The sequence below is a fragment of the Stegodyphus dumicola genome, chromosome 7 (genome assembly GCF_044657685.1).
Source record: "Stegodyphus dumicola isolate Sdum_Otavi_A_Nest chromosome 7, ASM4465768v1".
Taxonomy (NCBI): domain Eukaryota; kingdom Metazoa; phylum Arthropoda; class Arachnida; order Araneae; family Eresidae; genus Stegodyphus; species Stegodyphus dumicola.
This window is the reverse complement of record NC_140774.1, coordinates 4069510-4089690: the sequence shown is the minus strand read 5'-3', so window position 1 is coordinate 4089690 and position 20181 is coordinate 4069510. Positions and strand designations below refer to the sequence as shown.

At 33.1% G+C, this 20181-nt stretch overlaps 2 protein-coding genes across 3 annotated transcripts in view; one reads left to right on the top strand and one right to left on the bottom strand.

The window, feature by feature from the left end:
- The window catches only part of ECSIT (evolutionarily conserved signaling intermediate in Toll pathway, mitochondrial), a 36999-nt gene extending 32826 nt beyond the window's left edge, over window positions 1–4173 (bottom strand). The window contains exon 1 of the mRNA XM_085819833.1: window positions 4152–4173. The gene's annotated coding sequence lies outside the window, so the exon portion shown is untranslated. The remainder of the gene's footprint in view (window positions 1–4151) is intronic.
- Window positions 4174–10819: 6646 nt separating this feature from the next.
- NdufA3 (NADH:ubiquinone oxidoreductase subunit A3) overlaps window positions 10820–20181 on the top strand; it is a 28096-nt gene continuing 18734 nt past the window's right edge. The window contains exon 1 of one of the 2 annotated variants that reach the window (XM_085819832.1): window positions 10820–10893. In XM_085819832.1, the coding sequence (XP_085675958.1) occupies window positions 10884–10893 (10 nt within the window). In that variant the 5' untranslated portion in view covers window positions 10820–10883. Of the gene's footprint in view, window positions 10894–14155; window positions 14968–20181 lie in introns of those variants that run through there. The other variant, XM_085819831.1, reaches the window with a different exon arrangement.

The following is a 20181-nucleotide window of genomic DNA, read 5'->3' as shown; positions in this document are numbered from 1 at the left end:
AGCGGGCTTCTACATTTCATGAACAAACAATACCGGTTTGGTAAAAGCATATTTAAGGGTACCCCTTGGCAAAACTTGACGATACATGGATACCGAGTTCGTGTAATTCTTTGACTTGCTATTTTGGCTTGCGTAGCCATAATAATAAGACAAAGAATTGCACAAACTCGGTATCTATGTACACATCGACCTATATTCACTTGAAAAAACATCTCACAATTGCACAAAAATGGCATTACGCACTCCCTTGAAATTACCTATGTACACATCGACCTATTTTCATTTAAAAAAACATCAGAAAATTGCACAAACTAGGCTAAATCGCCGCTACACAAAGCCAAAATAAAAAGACACAGAATAGCACGAACTCGGGATCCATGTACACATCAACCTATTTTCACTTAAAAAAAAACATACCAGAATTACACAAACCAGGCTTTTTGCACTCCCTTGTGTTTGTCCATTTACACATCGAACTATATGCACTTCAAAAGTCAGAGGAGCAGCCAACAAAAAAATATATAATCTCAATAAACTACATTTTAAATCAAACACTGAAATAACATGAAAAAGGAAATTCATCTTTTCACTACACAAAGGAAATATCCACTTATCTTATTCACGAATTCACACCTCTTCAGCCTTACAATGCTGTAAGTTCCTTAACAGCATTAAAAAACTTCCTAAAATTATCTGAACTAGAATCTATATACTGGCGTCGCCACATAAATTCACAAAATAAGAGTTAAAATTATCCTTCGTAACGACGTAACGCATTTCCTTCCTTCAAACAGGACACCTTATAATGGCTACTAAGTAAACCTTCATTTACACACCAGTCAAGTAATGCTCTTTTCCCCTTTCTTTCCAAATCGTACAGAAACTTCAAATTAATCTTACCGCATTCGGCCATTTTACCATCTAAACCACAAAACAAGCAATATACTTCCTAACCAACACGCACAAAACAACAAGCCCTTACGAATTTACCGCAATGATTACATCATAATAGGGTTTCCATAGAATTCAACTACTCAGGCTACCATAAATTAAACAACAATTTGGCGATAAATGAAAGAGTAACTTCACGATAATACAAAGGATACCCTAAAGTTAACTGTAACCGGCGATTTTTTCAGAAAAAAAACCAAGGGGTACAGTAAAGATTAGCCCAAAAACATAAAATGAGATACACAACATCTAAAAAGCAATATTAGGTAAAAGTATAATTTAGGGTACCCCCAGGGCCGGATTAAGGGTGTCGTAGGCCCTAGGCACTCCAGCAGCGTAGGCCCCGAAATAATAAACATTTTTTAACTGAAATTGACCGCTAATATTAAGTAATAATTTTGTTGTAGATATAAATCCGAAAATGTTATGATGCGGTAAAATAACATTATTTTATTTTGGGATTTTAATGTTTTTATTTTTCATAGAGCCATTTTCAAAATCCATAATTCCAGAATTGAGTTTATCTGCAACAATACAACTTTTATATCTACCAAATTCCATGCAGAATTCCAGGGTTTTAGTACATGAACATGACAAGACATTAGCCGCCGGGAAAACCTCTCAGACGGGCACATGCGTTTGACACAGTTGGCCACGTTTCCATGCCCACTACAAAACGCTTGCGCGCGATCGAGAGGTTTTCCCTGCTGCTAAGGTCTTTTGTTTTAGTAGCTCAGTTGTGTAATAAGTTAATATGTAAACACTACGATAGAGCGTGTATGCCTGTGCTTGTATTTAATCACGCTCAACCCCAAGTCAATCTTTAGTTTAAAAACTGGAAGTTAAATTTATTATAAGTAAGGTAAGTAAAGGAAAGTTGTTTTTATACTCTACTTATTTCAACCTAGTTTTTGATTCTGGAATATTGCTTCATTCCATTATAAATAATAGAATTTTCATTTTATCACTTCTTATTAGTATAATAGTCCGCCGTAGAATGCAGCACAATGCAAGGAACTTTGAGTAGGCCTACTATGGGGTGGTTTGGCCATACTATTGTAAAAAATGTCTAGTAGTAGTCGTAGAAATAGTACAGTCCAAATCACCTTTGGAATAGCTTAATTTTAATCCATACTCGTAAATCCGGGTTTCGTTTTTACAAGTTTAAAATGCATTACTTAACAAATTAAAAATAACTTTTTAGCTTTCTGATAGCATAATAAAAGCGACGGGCGCAAACTAAAATGTATATTTAAAGGTGACGAGAAGAAGGAGAAAACAAGTTTAAATTTTAGTTTGTGCGTGCCCATCGCACAAACTAGATTTAGGGAAATCAACAGCGCAGCCACTTGGGTACCATGTGGAGCTCATAGTCTTAATCTAGTTGGCACAGCGGCGGCAGAAAGCTGCTTAGAAGCTGTAAAATTTTTTGAAATTTTGCAATCGCTCTACAATTTCTTTGCAGCGTCCCCTCAAAGATGGTCTAAACTAAGGTCTTTGGGAAGTAAAATTTCTGTAAAAAGACTTTCAGAGACCAGATGGTCAGCACGTTATGAGGCTGTAGCCCATTATGATGATATACGTGGTATTCTTACAAATATTTCAACTAGTGAAGGTATGAAACCTACAACAGTGATTGAGGCACAAACCTTAATCCATCAAATGAATACTTTGGAGATGGTATTACTCACAGTTATTTGGGAAGATCTACTAAAACACGTCGATATTGTAAATAAATCTCTTCAAGAACCTGACATCGAGTTTAACACGATGGTGCGACTTTACGACAGTTTAATTCAATATTTATTTCACTGCAGAACTGAGGACATGTATAATAGCTATTATCTTAAGGCAAAAGCCCTTGCACCAGATTCAGAATTTAAAGAATCCGAAACTAGAGTTCGTAAGAGAAAACGACAGTTCGATGAAGGGCCAGATGAGACTCCCTCTCGCAGTGCCAAAGATTCCTTTAAGATTAATGATTTTTTTATTGTTCTGGATGTGCTTTGCGCTGAAATGACAAAGAGACGCACTGCGTATACCAGCCTTTATGACACATTTAGTTTTCTTACGGATAATACACTGACCGAGGACATTATCAAGGTTAAGGCTCAAGCTCTGGTAAAAATGTATCCGTCTGACTTAGAAGAAAACTTTGTTTATGAGTATTTGATTTTTTCAAATTTGTACCCCAAAACCACCTCTATAACGGATCTCATCAAATTACAAATAAAGGATAAACTTGTGTCAAGTTTCCCAAATGTTAATATTGCATTGCGCATATACCTTTCGATATTGGGTTCGAATGCAGAAGGAGAAAGATCATTCTCCAAGTTGAAGCTTATAAAAAATTTTATGCGTTCAACTATGGGTCAAGAGAGAACTTCGTCACTGGGCCTTCTGTGTATTGAAAGTGATGTCGCTCGCGGCATTAATTTTGAAGATATAATACACGAATTCGCTGTGTCAAAATCCCGAAAAAAGGAGTTATTTTAGGATCTACTTAGTAAACCAAACGTTTTGTATTCGTATTTTTTGTGTATTTGTATTTACATATATTATTTTGACCTTCACTATATAATAATATAAAAATGTTTATAAGTTTTTGGGGTATTTTTATTTCAATATATTTTTTTTCAAAGCCCTAAGACCTTTGGCCTTCGTAGGCCCTAGGCACGTGCCTACTGTGCCTAATTGGTAATCTGGCCCTGGGTACCCCTTGGTGAAACTTGGCGATTTTTGGCGGACCATAGATACCGATTTTGTGCAATTATTTGACTCATTAATTTGGCTTGCGAAATCGCCGCTACACAAAGCCAAAATAACAAGACAAACAATTGCACAAACTCAGTATACATGTACACATTGACTTATTTTCACTTAAAAAAAATCCCCGAATTGCACAAAAATGGTATTGCACACTCTTTTAACTTTATCCATGTACACATCGACCTATTTTCACTTTAAAAAAAAAAATCCCAGAATTGCACAAACTTGCATTGCGCACTCCCTTTACTTTGTCCATATACACATCGATATATTTTCACTTACAAAGTCAAAGGAGCACCAAATTCTACATTATAGGCAAACAAAAATACATAATCTCAATAAAATGCATTTTAAACCAAACAATAAAATAACATAAAAAAGGAAAAACATGTTATACATTTAAGCACTACCAAAAGCAAATACTCACTTACCATGATTTTCGAATTCGCTTCGTACACCCAGATCCACGTAAAAATCAAAATATCAATCATACTCAAATGACGTTTTTCAAACCAGGTACTCTTTCTGATCGAACGTTTCACATAGTGACCATATGAACCTTTCTTCCTACAAACCCATTCAAATCCATCTAAACAGTTTTTACGTTCGACTACATGCATATCCTTCCTACATACAGGACACTTATAATGGCTACTAAGTAAACCTTTATTTACACATCAGTCAATTAAAGCTCTTTTCCCCTTTCACTCCAAATTGTACAGAAACTTCAAATTAATCTTACTACACTCGGCCATTCTACCGTCTAAAGAATCAAACCAACACACACCATGAAAACGTTTACAACACATCCTATGATTCAAAATTTCCCAGAATCATGCACCCGATTATGTCACAATAGGGTTTCCTTAACATTGAACTACTCAGGCTACCATAAATGAAACAACAACTTGGCGATAAACAAAACAACAACTTCGCCATAATACAAGGGGTACCTTAAAGTCTACTCCACCCCAATATTAAAATCAAAATGTAGGTATTATTTTTGACGACATAAAAAATTTATTATCTCATCAAATCAGGATATTATTTCCCCAGTGGCATAGCTAGGGTGGGGCAAGGGGGGGCATTTGTCCCCAGGCGTAGCTTTCAGGGGGCGCCAAATTGATGATACAAAATTTTAGAATGAAATATTTTCCATCCTTGGCACAGAAAAAGGGGCGCAAAATCTTTAGTTGTCCCCGGGTGCTGAAAACCATAGCTACGCCTCTGTATTTCCCCATTTAACTGCATAAGATCTTTCAGTTCCTTTTTAAAATAACTACTATATTTAGTTATTAAAACTGGTAAATATGAGCACTGAATCTGTAATGTGCGAATTTTTGTACTTATGTATTTGCACAACTACTAAGGCAGAATTTGGCGAGCTTTTACAGAAATGGAAGAATGATGATTTATAATTGCAAAAAATTACTTATTACAGTTACAAAATATTAATTACATACATATTTTACATTTAATTAGATAGTTATCTGAGTCAATGCTAAGCACTTTTCTACCTGTTGCACAAACTCTTGAGAAGTCCTAAACTTTGCTGCCAGGTGCCTCTCTAAACATTTTGCTATCCATAAATTCTACAGTCCAGTGACTTCCCTGAATTATAAAAATTTTACCATCTTTAAATTTTATTGCTTGGTGCTTCTCTAATGGTAAAATTCTGCTGCTCCTAAATTCTGCTGGCCAATGCAATCACACCAGCTTCATTGGCTCCAGCACCAGCCCTATGCCCAAAATCAATCAACAAACCTATTTATGTTATGTTTTTTTTTTTTTTTTTTTTTCTTTCTGCACATGAAGAAGATTTAAAGTAACAGTTTTCTTTCACAATTTTATGAAAAAATACTAGGTAGGGACTATAGCTGCATGACCAATCATGAAATCTTGATATTTCGTCCACGTCTACCTGTACCTGTATTAGCACAACCATTTAGTACAAGTTGCTAAATATTCAGAAATTCCACAACCACATGCCTTCCTCAGTTTTAATTAGCAATGTCATCATTTTCACATGCATTCCTTTTGTTATATTCCAAGTTTCAACAATTTTCACAGATAAAGTGTCATATTTCTTCATCTTCAAATCTAAAATGTGCACGTGTGAAATTTACATGAAATCTGAGTGAAATTCCAGCTGAAATACAATATTTTATTGTAAGCTCGTTAGAGGGAACAAATAAATTGCAATGCTGCTTGTTAATGCTGAAGAACTGTTATGGTTGTCTTAAGAACTGCTGAGCACAATGACTGCCAAAGTTTGGTACATTCTAAAAATCTGGTTATTTTTGCTAAAGCAGCTGCATTAATATATAAGTACCCAAATTTCAAATGTTGCCAAAGGCTACTTTAAACAAGAAGTACTAATCCCTCATTTATCTCCTTTTTAAATCATACGAAAGTTATATTATTAAAAATATGTATTTCTTAATAATATTGTGATATAAAAGCCATAATTTTCTTTGGTACTTACAAGTTATCCCAACGACCCTAAAACTGTGACCAAGCAGTGCGATTTAACACCAGTTATGGTTAAGTGTTGGAAACTCAAAATCTGACACAAGATCATTTTGAATACCAGACATCCAAATTTCTGGACTTTGTACTGTCTTGCAAAAACAAAATTATTACTATGTACAAATTAAACTAATAGAAAGTACATAAAAAATTTTTTAAAAAATATCATTGTTGGAGAGGAAAAATTCTTGTGCAACAAACAAGATTTAAATTAAATGAAGAATACAAAGCCACAGCCCCCCCCTCTTCCACTTCTCAAAGTAATTCTATGGAAATTCTAAAACAGAAAATAAAATATTTCAATGCTTAATTCCCTGAACAGACTGTACACACCTACACAAATTTTTAAGAGATAAAGTAAGGTCTTTGCTTTCTTACTCTTTGCTTTCTAATAATTTTTTAAGTGCTGTCTAAACTTTTATTTTGGTTTCCTAATCAGAGGTCATATCTATTCTGGGTGGTTAAATATTAATATTATGAGGCCCACTGGCGCAGTGGCTAGCGCATTTTGCAGTAGCACCACAGGTCCGGGTTCGATTCCCCGGCTGGGCAAGGTCGACTCAGCCTTTGCATCCCTTGATTTCCATCACTTGGGCCGATAAAACGAGAACCAAGTTTGCTGGGGGGGGGGCTAAACACTGAGGGTCCTGCAACAAGCTAACCACTTGTTCAGAGCATATGCTTACGGCCAAGAAAGCAGATTTCAGGAACTGCAGACCTTGGCCCGTTAGGGCTGTTACAACACTGAGTTTTTTTTTTAAATATTCATATTATTTTTCTGCATTAAAGCTTCTCTTCTGAGTGCAATTAAGTATTTTGAGGTGAATCAATAACTATAGGATATATTTATGCATTGCATTTTGGGCACTTTTCTGTTATCGGCATCAGATTCAGAAATATATGTATGTAAAAAAGTGTATATTATGTATGTGCATTATGTGCATGTGTACCCCCCACACATATATACTTATGCACACTGCACAAAAAAAAAAAGGGGACAATTCCATATCTCCCATTCTACTGAGTTGATGACGAAATTCAAATTGTATTTTTCATGTCTTGAAAGCATGACTTAAGATATATATTAGATTTATATATAGCATTGTTCAGTACGTATCCATTTCGCCGGCATAAATTTCGCCAAGCAGACTTTATTGGCGACAATATACAGTATACACATAAAAAATGTTAACAAATGTTAGTTCTAAGAATTTTTTATTTTGAAGGCATAACTATTTTAATATCGTTTAAAATTTTGTCACCCTTTCTCGACATGAAAAACGCAAGCTGACTTTCATCAATCGGCCCAGTAGAACAAGAGATATAGAACTGTTCCTTTTTTTGGGTTTTCATCCGCAGAGAACCCGTTGCATTTTTACTTGCCAAGCTCGCGGTTCATCGACGATGAGCCAAGCCGTAAACGTAATATTTCGTAAACATGATTTTTAGTGCATGTAAATTCAAGTTAGCAGACAAAACAATATATTAAGCATATGGTAGTAAAAATTCACAGATAATAAGCATGTACTAGATGTTAAACTAACCGGTTAAATGTGATATACGAAAATAAATTTGTATTAAATTCAAGTTAGCACAGAAAAGAAGATATTAAGCATAAGACAATATATAATCATTTATAACAGAAATAAAAATTCATTTAAAAATATAAATTAGATTAATATACTGAAATTAACCAGTTAAATGTGATAAACGAAAAAATTTGTCTTAAATTCCAGTTAACATAGCAAACAATATATTCCTTACACCAGCAGTGGTTTGCTAATTTTGATGACCATGGTGATGCATCAAACTATTCTGTGATCTCAGATAATCAATATTTTTTATTTGAATTTAATCATCTATTTATGTCACACCTGCCTGTTGGTTATTGCCTGTCCTCTGAAAGGTTATTGTTAGAAAAGCATTAACAATATATTATCTTGTTAAAATTTTACGCCATCAAAATTGATTTATTTTCATAATTTTAGATGGCAATAACTAATAATAAAAATAAAAGCATTACTTAATTATTTAAAATGAACATGCACATTTTTGCGGCCTACGGAAACAAATTATTTTAGAGGTTGGAAACCTCATGGCTCTCAAGAGCTGTTAATAATTAAGAACACAACGTGAACAGCCGTAAAGCAAATTAGCATTCACCCCATTTTCTTCCTTTCATCACGAACCGAGAACCGGCATCTATCTACGAAAATATTTCTATCTATTCATTGTTAAAAAATTCAGAAAAAATAATAATAAATAAGAGACGAATAATATAAATCTGCAAATGCGAAGGTACTTACGTATTAACGCAACCAGGCCAAAATTCGCACAAATTGCCAAATTTGACGACCCTACTTACGGCAACCCTACGTGTTATACATAGTATTGTAAAACGAAAAAATAACACTCGGCGTGTATTACCACAGCAATGGGTTTTCGGCAGAATTTGCCGAGAAAAGAAAGAGACTTTTTTGGTTACTGTACCTAACAGAAGCGCCATTACCCTCATGGAAAAAATTTGTGAAAATATGAAAGAAGGAAGCATCATTTATTCGGATTGCTGGAAAGGATACAATACAAGTGAGTTCGAAAATGCTGGATTTCTGCATGGAACTGTTAATCACAAATATAACTTTGTGGATCCCAACATGGGCGTTCACACACAACATGTAGAGCGCATGTGGCATGTGGGGCTCAGCCAAATGGTGCAACAAAAAACAGAGAGGAACAGCCCGTCATCATCTTGACTCATACCTTATCGAATTTATATGGCGCCAAGCTCAAGCTGTTAATGGCAAAGACGGTTTTCAATCAGTGCTAAAAGCAATAGCCAAAAGATTTCCGCCAAAAAAATAATTCTGCAACTTATTCAAATTCGAAACCGGAAGGGTTTAATTGCTATTTTATATTTTAAAACAAAATAATATAAAAAACTGTATTAAAAATTATCTGTAATTAATAAATGTACATTTTCTTTCTATTCATACTTTTTTACTCAAACTTACAAATCGCGCCAACCTGGTTGCGATAATACGTAAGTACCAATGCGAACAACGACAGTGATAATTCAACAAAATGAACGCAAGAGGAATGGTTGCAAACTTCGAACAAGCGAATAGGATAAATCCGCTGGGTTACCAGTTTGAACTATTATTGCCAAAGTTGGCGATGTTTACATTTACCGCGTTTCTCTGCGGAAGTGCTTCCCTTTTTTTTCTCTTTTGCGCAGGTGTATATATATATGTATACACATGCATACATATCTGAATCCGGTCCTGGTAACAGAAGAGTACCGGCTTTTGTTTTAATATAATCGGTTCATAATATATTTTTTATTACTTTCATTTTGGAACATTCGGAAGATTTTGTTCACATTTAAAAGCTAAAACAAATTTTAACGTAAAACAATTTCTTTCAAATAATAAAATTATATGGATGCAAGCAAAACTAATTTGTTAAGTTTAGCAAAACAAATGATCGTGAAATATTCAGTTTACCTTTGAGATCAATTGAGAAAATTATTACAGATAATATGATGTTACAAAAGTTAACTATGAATATGAAGACGCAATAATATTCATTTTAAAACTAATATAAAAAGAGACAGACAATATAAACAGATGTCCTGTTTTGCACCTGCTAAGTCTTTCTGCCCACATATATTTTATTTCCTTTTAAAACTTTAATAGCGGCTACAGTGATAATGTGCTGTATTAAAGGTAATTTTTAACTTCACTGTTATTAAATAATTTTAAATAAATTTTGATAATAATTTGTATTTTAAGGATATTCATATGAAAATTAATCTGTTTCATTTCGTAAATGAAATTCTATTAATTAATTTAAACATTGTACACTTATAAACATTGGTCTAAGTTTGGTTTTAACTGCAAACCGTGACATCTTGTGTTTATGTTAAATTTCGCAGAATGTCTCAAGGTAGGGGTGTTTAATTGTAGTTTGTAATAATTTATTTATGTGAATTTTTTTAATATTGTAGTTATGATCGTTTTTGATATTATTTGAGATGCTTTATATATTTTTGGTAACTGTTTGGAACGTAGAAAAAACTAGCATGTATCTGGAACAAATTTTAACGTAAAACAATTTGTTTCAAATAATAAAATTATATGGATGCAAGCAAAACTAGTTTGTTAAGTTTAGCAAAACAAATGATCGTGAAATATTCAGTTTACCTTTGAGATCAATTGAGAAAATTATTACAGATAACATGATGTTACAAAAGTTAACTATGAATATGAAGACGCAATAATATTCATTTTAAAACTAATATAAAAAGAGACAGACAATATAAACAGATGTCCTGTTTTGCACCTGCTAAGTCTTTCTGCCCACATATATTTTATTTCCTTTTAAAACTTTAATAGCGGCTACAGTGATAATGTGCTGTATTAAAGGTAATTTTTAACTTCACTGTTATTAAATAATTTTAAATAAATTTTGATAATAATTTGTATTTTAAGGATATTCATATGAAAATTAATCTGTTTCATTTCGTAAATGAAATTCTATTAATTAATTTAAACATTGTACACTTATAAACATTGGTCTAAGTTTGGTTTTAACTGCAAACCGTGACATCTTGTGTTTATGTTAAATTTCGCAGAATGTCTCAAGGTAGGGGTGTTTAATTGTAGTTTGTAATAATTTATTTATGTGAATTTTTTTAATATTGTAGTTATGATCGTTTTTGATATTATTTGAGATGCTTTATATATTTTTGGTAACTGTTTGGAACGTAGAAAAAACTAGCATGTATCTGGAACAAATTTTAACGTAAAACAATTTGTTTCAAATAATAAAATTATATGGATGCAAGCAAAACTAGTTTGTTAAGTTTAGCAAAACAAATGATCGTGAAATATTCAGTTTACCTTTGAGATCAATTGAGAAAATTATTACAGATAACATGATGTTACAAAAGTTAACTATGAATATGAAGACGCAATAATATTCATTTTAAAACTAATATAAAAAGAGATACAAGAAAGATTTAACGGTTTAATCCTAGTATCCGGTGCATACGGGATTTGGCTTCTTTTGGCGACTTTATGATGAGCAGTAAAAACGAAACATATACGATGAGTAGTAAACAGGTCATTCAAAGAATATATATAGTTATACATAGTATGTTAGTAGTAATAATATATAGTGTATAGTATATACATAGACGTTCTTTGGGTCATTTTTGGTGTTGGCGATAATTTTCAAAAATCGCGCCAAGGCTGCACCGTATATTAGGATTTTACCGATTTAACATTTCAGGAAAACATTTTGCCTTGAGAAAGAATTGCTGGAATTATTACCAGAAAAGAGGGTTGCATTATTTTTAATAGAAAGCACGGAGAGCTGAGCGTAGTACATGGTATGCTGTGGTTTTGTGTTAGAAAATATCACTTTCAGTGAATGTTTACTGTTTGGATCTTGTGAAACTACTATAATGCAGCTTTAAAGTATAATCGAGTTTAACAGTGGTAATTTAGATAGCTTTTTATTAGCTGGCGGTTTAATCCTAGTATCCGGTGCACACAGGATTTGGCGACTTTTATGACGAGCAGTAAAAACGGGACATATACGATGAGTAGTAAACGGGTATTCAAAGAATATATGTAGTTATACATAGTATATACTATGTATATAGTGATAGTATATAGTGTATAGTATAATATCACTATATATACATAGACGTTCTTTTGGTAATTTTTGGTGTTGGCGATAATTTTCAAAAATCGCGCCAAGGCTGCACTGTATACTAGGATTTTACCTAGCTGGCATCCATCAATTATTTATTGATGCCTTTTCACGAATGAAATGTATGTTCAAAATTAGTCGATCAAATTAAATTACTATTATAATTATTTCTGCCCAATATCGTAAGGGAATCGCATGAAACAGATTGTTATTCTTTAAATAGTATCTTTCCATATGTGTGAACTTTATTAAATAAGAAGAAAAGCAAGAATACTAATATGAGCAATTGTATCACATTGCTTCCTATTCCTCTATTTTGCTATCCCACACAGGGTTCAATATATGTATGTGAGCATAAGTTTTTAAGATAAGCAAAATGTGATTCCACCTAAAATGCTCATAAACGGCTCCTTTCAGTTCTTTACTGTAACTACTTTATCTCTGCAAATGTAATAAAATCATGGTGTGAAAATTAGTACAGATTAATACGAGATACAGTCAAAAGTCTTTAATCCGAACGTCCATAATGGGGAATGATCTATAATCCGAACTTCAAAGCTACAAACTTTCTGCACATGCGTAAATGCATTATGTGTTTACGCATAATGTGTAAATGCGTAAATGCATTATGCGTTTACGCATAATGTGCCAATGTGTAAATGCGTAACGTTTCCAATGCATAAACGCATTATGTGTTTACGCATACTCATATGTGTTCACGCATGCGCAAAATACCTTTACGCATGCGCATATGCTTTTACGCAAGCGCATAATACGTTTACGCATGCGCGTTTAATGTATAACGGACGATATAAGCTAAGCTAAAATTATCTATTTCAGTTAATGTTGCAGATTGCATTGTTCTTTAATCTTCAAATTGGATCCGGCTTATTATTATGCAGACTGTTAGAGCAATTTTATAAAAGTAAGCTTGAACTTTTGATTATGTCAAAAAGAATTTCCGGTTCTGAAGCTGCCAAAGGATCTACAAAGCGAAAGCATGTTTCGATGTCCATCAAACAAAAAGTGGAATTGCTGCAAAAAAATAGATAAAGGCATATACTTTGTTTCTCTAACCATTCCGAAATCTGTTTATCAATTTCTCACTGCTCTGCGGGGAGGGGGGAAACGTCGTGGCGCGCAATGAACTGGAAGTTGATCTGTCAGCACTATCCTTATCTTCAGGGCAGATGTTTTTATTTTATTCGGCTTATAATTCCTTACTAAATGTAGTATTTCATCTCGACGTACTCCATCTTTGATATGATTTAAATCAAATTCCTCGTCATTATAAATATCATGAATACACATCAAATAGTTTTCTGGTTGCAATTTTCTAATTTTGACTATGCGTAGTGTATGCTTTATGCATGCACGCGTTGAAAGAAATGTTTACTAAAGTAAACAAATAAATATTAAGCTCTCTTTTTTTGTAATTTTGATACCCTTTAGATCATAATTGCTCTTTATTTCATAAATTACTGTTTCATATTTTTAATTTTATAATTTCTGCATGCCATCTTACCAGATTTAAACTGATGATCTATAATCCGGAATCGCCGAAGTCCCGATGAGTCTGGATTAAAGACTTTTGACTGTATTACTGTAAGAACTCTTCATTGTAATAATTACGTAAAGAATTACATAGTGCAGGTATCTACCTGTTCTAATTGGTGTGGAGTATGCTTTCGGTGGTGGGGGAAAGGATTTCTCAGTCTCTTTTATCCAAAAAGAAATAAATTTCATCTCTTTAGAAGAATCTGGAACAGCATGTGAAGTTGCTGCAAGAGTAAAACAAGATGGTACTTTTTAATTATCCACATTCACATGAGAATTTGCTAAGTCGTTGCTGATTTTAGGAATAGCAAAAAATGTTTGTTTGGCTGTTCTTAGAGCTCATGAGTACATTTCTGTACCTGTGAAATTACTGTACCCCTATATTAAATATAATGATCAATTGTTACAGAAATTAATTAAGTGATTTTTAGATCACTTAATTTTAGAAATAGCAAAAAATGTTTGTTTGGCTGTTCTTAGAGCTCATGAGTACATTTCTGTACCTGTGAAATTACTGTACCCCTAGATTAAATATAATGATCAATTGTTACAGAAATTAATTAAGTGATTTTTAGATTTCTAAAACATTACACAGATAAAGTAATCCAGTCTGCACTCAAAGAAAATTTTGCATGAGTACAATCATACTCACTAAACATCTATATTCTTATTCCGCTGACATTGTGCAAATGCAACATTGATTTTTTCACATGTAAGAGCATTTTCAGTACAACTGTGATAAACGCCCTAATTTCACCAAATGTGGCGATATGTGTTTTGCGCTGGTTTTTGGTGCGATTGCGTGTTGTATGGCAACCATGTCGACGTTGAAAAATCTTTTGGTGGAGTAGTGTAATTGCTAGATGGTTCGTGTCGCGTGTGTTTTTGAAATGGCCTATGTTGTGATGAAAGACGTGGTGGGAAGGTTTCAGCCGCGTATTTTAGATTGTGTGCAGAGTAAATTTAGTATGAAAAGGTACGATGTTGGAGTTGTTAACGAGTCTTTTGTTCACGGATATATTTATCGGGATCGTAGTGTATTTTTGGAATTTCTGTGGGAGTCGGGACTTTTAAAACGGAGTTTTACGTGTCCGAAATGCGGAGCTGATATGAGAACTTGGACGAAAAATGGTGTTTCTGATAGACTTGTGTGGGTTTGCAGTAAAATTGTTGCTAATAAAGTATGTGGGTGTCAGCGGAGTTTAAGGTTTGGATCTTGGTTTTCGTGTAGCAAGTTAGCGTTGGAGGAAGTTTTCATTGTTGCTTTCAAAATTTTGAATCGTAGGAAGGCATGTGATATAGCAAAATTGTGGAAGTTTTCTTCACAGACGTTGTGTGACTGGCGAAATTTTATTAACGAATGTATTTTGGACTTTGTATGCTCTGTATCTGAGAAGATAGGGAGGAAAGATATTTCTGCTTTTAAAAGAAGCTTTCATTATGGTAAGTGCATCTTATTTTATTGTTTTTATTTCGTAGAATGTTATATTCATTGTTTTTTGTATGAATTTCAGTTTTTATTGTTGTTTTTTGAATTGTCTGAAATTTATTTTAGTTTATTTTCTTGATTTGGTTTTAGTGTAGATTGTGCAATTCGTAGATGTTTTTTAAAGTTGAAACAGAACGCTGTGTACATGGTATTCTTTGAAATTTATTGTTGTTATGTTAATTTATTAAAGCAAGGTGTGCGTAGTTCATAGATTCGTTCGTTGCCTATAGTGTTGCATTCGTAGATGTTTTTTTAAGTTAAAACATGTCGCTGTGTACATGGATTCTTGTCAATTATTTTTGGTTAGAAACTTTATGTTTTTGCTATCTAAATTTTTTGTTTTTGTTTCAGATTTTTAGCTTAAATCGTGTGTTCAAAACGTAGTTTTTGCATGTGCGAAAACCGTGTTTTTGGAGACATTTTAGGCTTAAAGTTCGAAATGTAGACAAAAAATTTAGATAGTAATATGGCAGCGTGAAGTTTCTTGCCAAAAATATTTGGTGAGAAATTTGGCGACTTGAGGGCGCATATCAGAGTAGTTCCACATTTTCTTTATTTTCAGTGTCAATTTATGTTGTAAATACTTAATTTAATACTCATTATTATTTGTATAAGAAAAAAGTCATTCTCTTTAATTTTGGCAGTTAATGGTTTAAAGCTGAATATTGTGCCTTGAATAAAAGGGGAAAACAATTTATATATTTTAAATTTATAAGTGCACTGTGATAATACAGTATAAAGTTCATAATCCGGACTCGCCGGGACTGCAGCAATTCCAGATTAGGGTTTTTTCCGGATTAAAGATCATCAATTTAAATCTGGTAAGATGGCATGCAGAAATTATACAATTAACAATATAAAACTGTAATTTATGAAATAAAGAGCAATTATGATCTAAAGGGTATCAAAATTTACAAAAAAAAAAAAAAAAAAAGCGTAATATTTATTTGTTTACTTTATTAAACATTTTTTTCAATGTAAGTTGTTTAAGTTGCTTCATTTTTTTGTGCTAATACTTTCTCCTTAATTCTATAAGCAGACATAGTTTGTTCAGTTACAAAGTTCCACTGTTCAAGTCCTGTAATTGCTGTGTCGAGAATACCAAACTTGTCAATCGAAATTTTTTCATTTTCAATAACCTCTCTGTCACTATCGGAAGCAGCATGGATCTAAAACCATACTACAAATTTCGCCGTCCGTTGATTCATGATTGAGGCATTGTCGTCGCAATGAAAAACTTCTATTATGTCATCTTCATTTATTACCGCTTCTCCACATTTTATTACAAAATCCAATAACTGGAAAATTTCACCTTTAGTTTGCGATGTCCGAAAACTTTCAAATTCGCGGTTATCATCTTCATCGTCCTCATCATGAAATATGGTAGCTGGCCATAAATTATGCCAAGCATTTTTTAACATATCTGGAGACACACTCTCCCATAATCTTGCAATGCTTCACACAGCAGATTTTATGCTAAAAAATTTTAAAAAGTCTTGAATAGTCTTACGCACATGCGTAAAGCATACAAAAAAAAAAAAAAGTGTGGGGCTTTGAGGTCCAGATTATAGATCATTCCGGATAATGGACGTCCGGATTACGGACTTTGTACTGTATTTTCAAGTTAATTATGAAGTCTGTTTATTGATTAATACTGTAATTTTTTGTTATCGCCACCAAATTGTTCTTTTTTCCCATTCCTTCCCCCTTTCAGTTTAGTTCCATTTCAGAATTTGCTTTATCAATAAAAATGTATAACTTTGCAAAGAAAATAACACAATTTTGAAATAAGCAGCTTTAAACAAAAGCTCTGATAGTGATTATTAAAGTCTTTTTTTTTTATATTATTTATTTATTTATTTATTTATTTGTTTTTTAAATATTTGTGTAAGTATAGCAAGTATTAAAAATAAAGTACACTTTTTTACTACGTATTAACGCAACCAGGCCAAAATTCGTATAAATCGCCAAATTTGGCCACCCTACTTACGGCAACCCTAGGTGTTTAGACGAAAGTTTATTTGTAAAAAGAAAAAATAACACTGGGCGTGTACTATTACAGCAATGGGTTTTCGGCAGAATTTGCCGAGAAAAGAAAGAGACTTTTTTGGTTACTGTACCTAACAGAAGCGCCGTTACCCTCATGGAAAAAATTTGCGAAAATATCAAGGAAGGAAGCATCATTTATTCAGATTACTGGAAAGGATACAATACAAGTGAGTTCGAAAATGCTAGATTTCTGCATGGAACTGTTAATCACAAATATAACTTTGTGGATCCCAACACGGGCATTCACACACAACATGTAGAGCGCATGTGGGGCTTAGCTAAATGGCGTCACAAAAAACAGAGAGGAACAGCCCGTCATCATCTTGACTCATACCTTATCGAATTTATATGGCGCCAAGCTCAAGCTGTTAATGGCAAAGACAGTTTTCAATCAGTGCTAAAAGCAATAGCCAAAAGATTTCCGCCAAAAAAATAATTCTGCAACTTATTCAAATTCGAAACCGGAAGGGTTTAATTGCTATTTTATATTTTAAAACAAAATAATATAAGAACTGTATTAAAAATTATTTGTAATTAATAAATGTACATTTTCTTTCTATTCATACTTTTTTACTCAAACTTACAAATCGCGCCAACCTGGTTGCGATAATACTTAAGTACCAAACATACTGCAATTCGTAAACTAATGATTCTGTCTATGTTCGCTATTGTCCTTCATTCCGCGAAGATAGTGTATGCTCAGCGTGAATATTATTGGGATGACGAGTCACCATTTCATGGTGCAGTTCTGTTACTATTTTCAGTATTGTCGTCCGTCACCAAACCTATTGTTGGCAGTATATTGGTCAGCTCGGCCCACCTGTTACTGTTTGTTTTCATTACTAGTCAGTCAGTGTGTCATTGACCTGCTACAGTACTGAGACAATACCCTTTTGCGTCGGTACATTGTTTTGTTTGCGAGTGCATTTTGTCGTTCACCAGGACGTCTAAAAGAAAGCATGTTGTGTTGTCATTAGCTGATAAACTAAAAATTAGAGAGCAATCAGATAAACGAGTTCCGGGTAAACAGTTGGCTGAGATGTACAGTGTTGGACAATCAACGATTTCAGACATTAAAATGGGCAAATGGTGTGTCACGATGAAGAAAAAGCAAACGTGAACAGGTTGCTATAAATTAAGAAGTTTGCCAAATGAATTATTCTTGGCACAAGCTGGAAAAAATTTGTCAAGATAAATTTTTAAATTTCTTGCCAAAAATTACAAAATTTAATATTTCGGCATAATTTATGTTGTAGCATCGATATATGGAAAAACACTGATGTGTTACTTCAGAAAACGTCCGATTTTATGTCAAAATACCTAAATGCTATATATATATATGTATATATATAACTCAAGTCGCGCTTTCGAGACATGAAAAACGCAATTTGAATTTCGTCAATCGGCCCAGTAGAACGGGAAATATAAAAGTGTCCATTTTTTTTTTTTTTTTTTTTTTTTTTTTTGCAGTCTTCATCTAAATTTCAATTAAAATAGTGCAATATAATTTTTATTTAATTAAATACAAGTATTTCTCTTAGTGTTTCACTTCTAGTATGCATCCATTTCCCACGTAATATTTAATTAAATCTTCGGCCGCAAAACTATCCGTCTAAATCTCAATAATGGTGAATTTTTGCGCCTGAGTAGTTTCGCAAATTATCAGTACTCACTTCGCAACTGTTCTTTGAATTTTGGTTTTTTCATGCGATAAACTAATGATAATTTTAATGATACCTAACAGGTCATAAGCAGCATTAATAAGCTTGATTTCCAAAGGACGTAAATCATGAAAATATTTTAAGCACTTTAAACAAAGCTATATATAAATCTAATATATATCCTAAGTTGCAATTTTGAGACATGGAAAATGCAATTTGAATTTCCTCAATTGGTCCAGTAGATCAGGAGATATAGAACTGCTCCAGTTTTTTGGGAGGCAATGTATATATGTGCTGAAATGGAATGCACCTTCTAATGCACAACTCCTACATTTGGTTACAGCCGAAAACATCGCAGACAAAAACGTCGCGGAGAAAACAATGCAAGGCGAAAACGTTGTGCTACAAAACATCGTGGGAGAAAACATTGCAAAGAGAAAACATCGCAGATCTAAAACATCGTGATACAAAACATCGTCATCGAAAATAAAGCGGTTCAAAAACTTCGCAGTTTAAAAACATCATCGTCGAAAATATCGTGGTAAAAAATAAAGTATCTACAAATCATCGCATGACGATAACATCGTAGACATGCTTTTTTCAGGCTATTATAACTATAAATGGATATTCCCACAATGATTTGTGAACGCAAGTTGGAAAAAAGGATAACTTTCACTTTCATATTTTTTATTAATTAATAAATTTTTGCTGAGAAAATAAGAAGGAGATTTAAGCATAGAAAATTAATGCAACGTATAGTACTTAATAGAATTTTAAACCGACATAGTTAACTAACAAAGGCCATTAATAAATCATATTTTATAAAGTTTTTACTGGTAATTTTTCACGAAAAGTATAATCTATGAGTTGCACTTAATTTTCTATGCTTAAGCTTCCTTCTTACTTTTTCAGCAAAAATTTATTAGTTAATAAAAAAATGTGAAAGTAAAAATTATCCTTCTTTATATCTTGCGCTCACAGATCATTATGGGAATATCCATTTACAATTATTAAAACCTAAAAAAAAGTATGTCTGCGATGTTATTGTCATGCGATGATTTGTAGATACTTTATTTTTTACCACGATATTTTCGACGACGATGTTTTTAAACTGCGAAGTTTTTGAACCGCTTTATTTTTGACTTCGATGTTTTGTACCACGATGTTTTAGAACTGCGATGTTTTCTCCCACGATGTTTTGTAGCATGACGTTTTCGCCTTGCGTTGTTTTCTCCGCGATGTTATCGGCGGACACCCCTACATTTGCAACCATACAAACTGTGGTGAAAAGTGTTTATTTTGGTGTGTTTTATGTCTTTTAAACATCTGTTGCACTAATTTAGAAACATCCTACACTTCAGCACTAAAAATGCATCAGCAGATTGTTGGCAGTATATCGGTGAGTTTTGACTATGATAGGTACCAGTTGATATTAATTACCAATGTCTGTGGTATTTA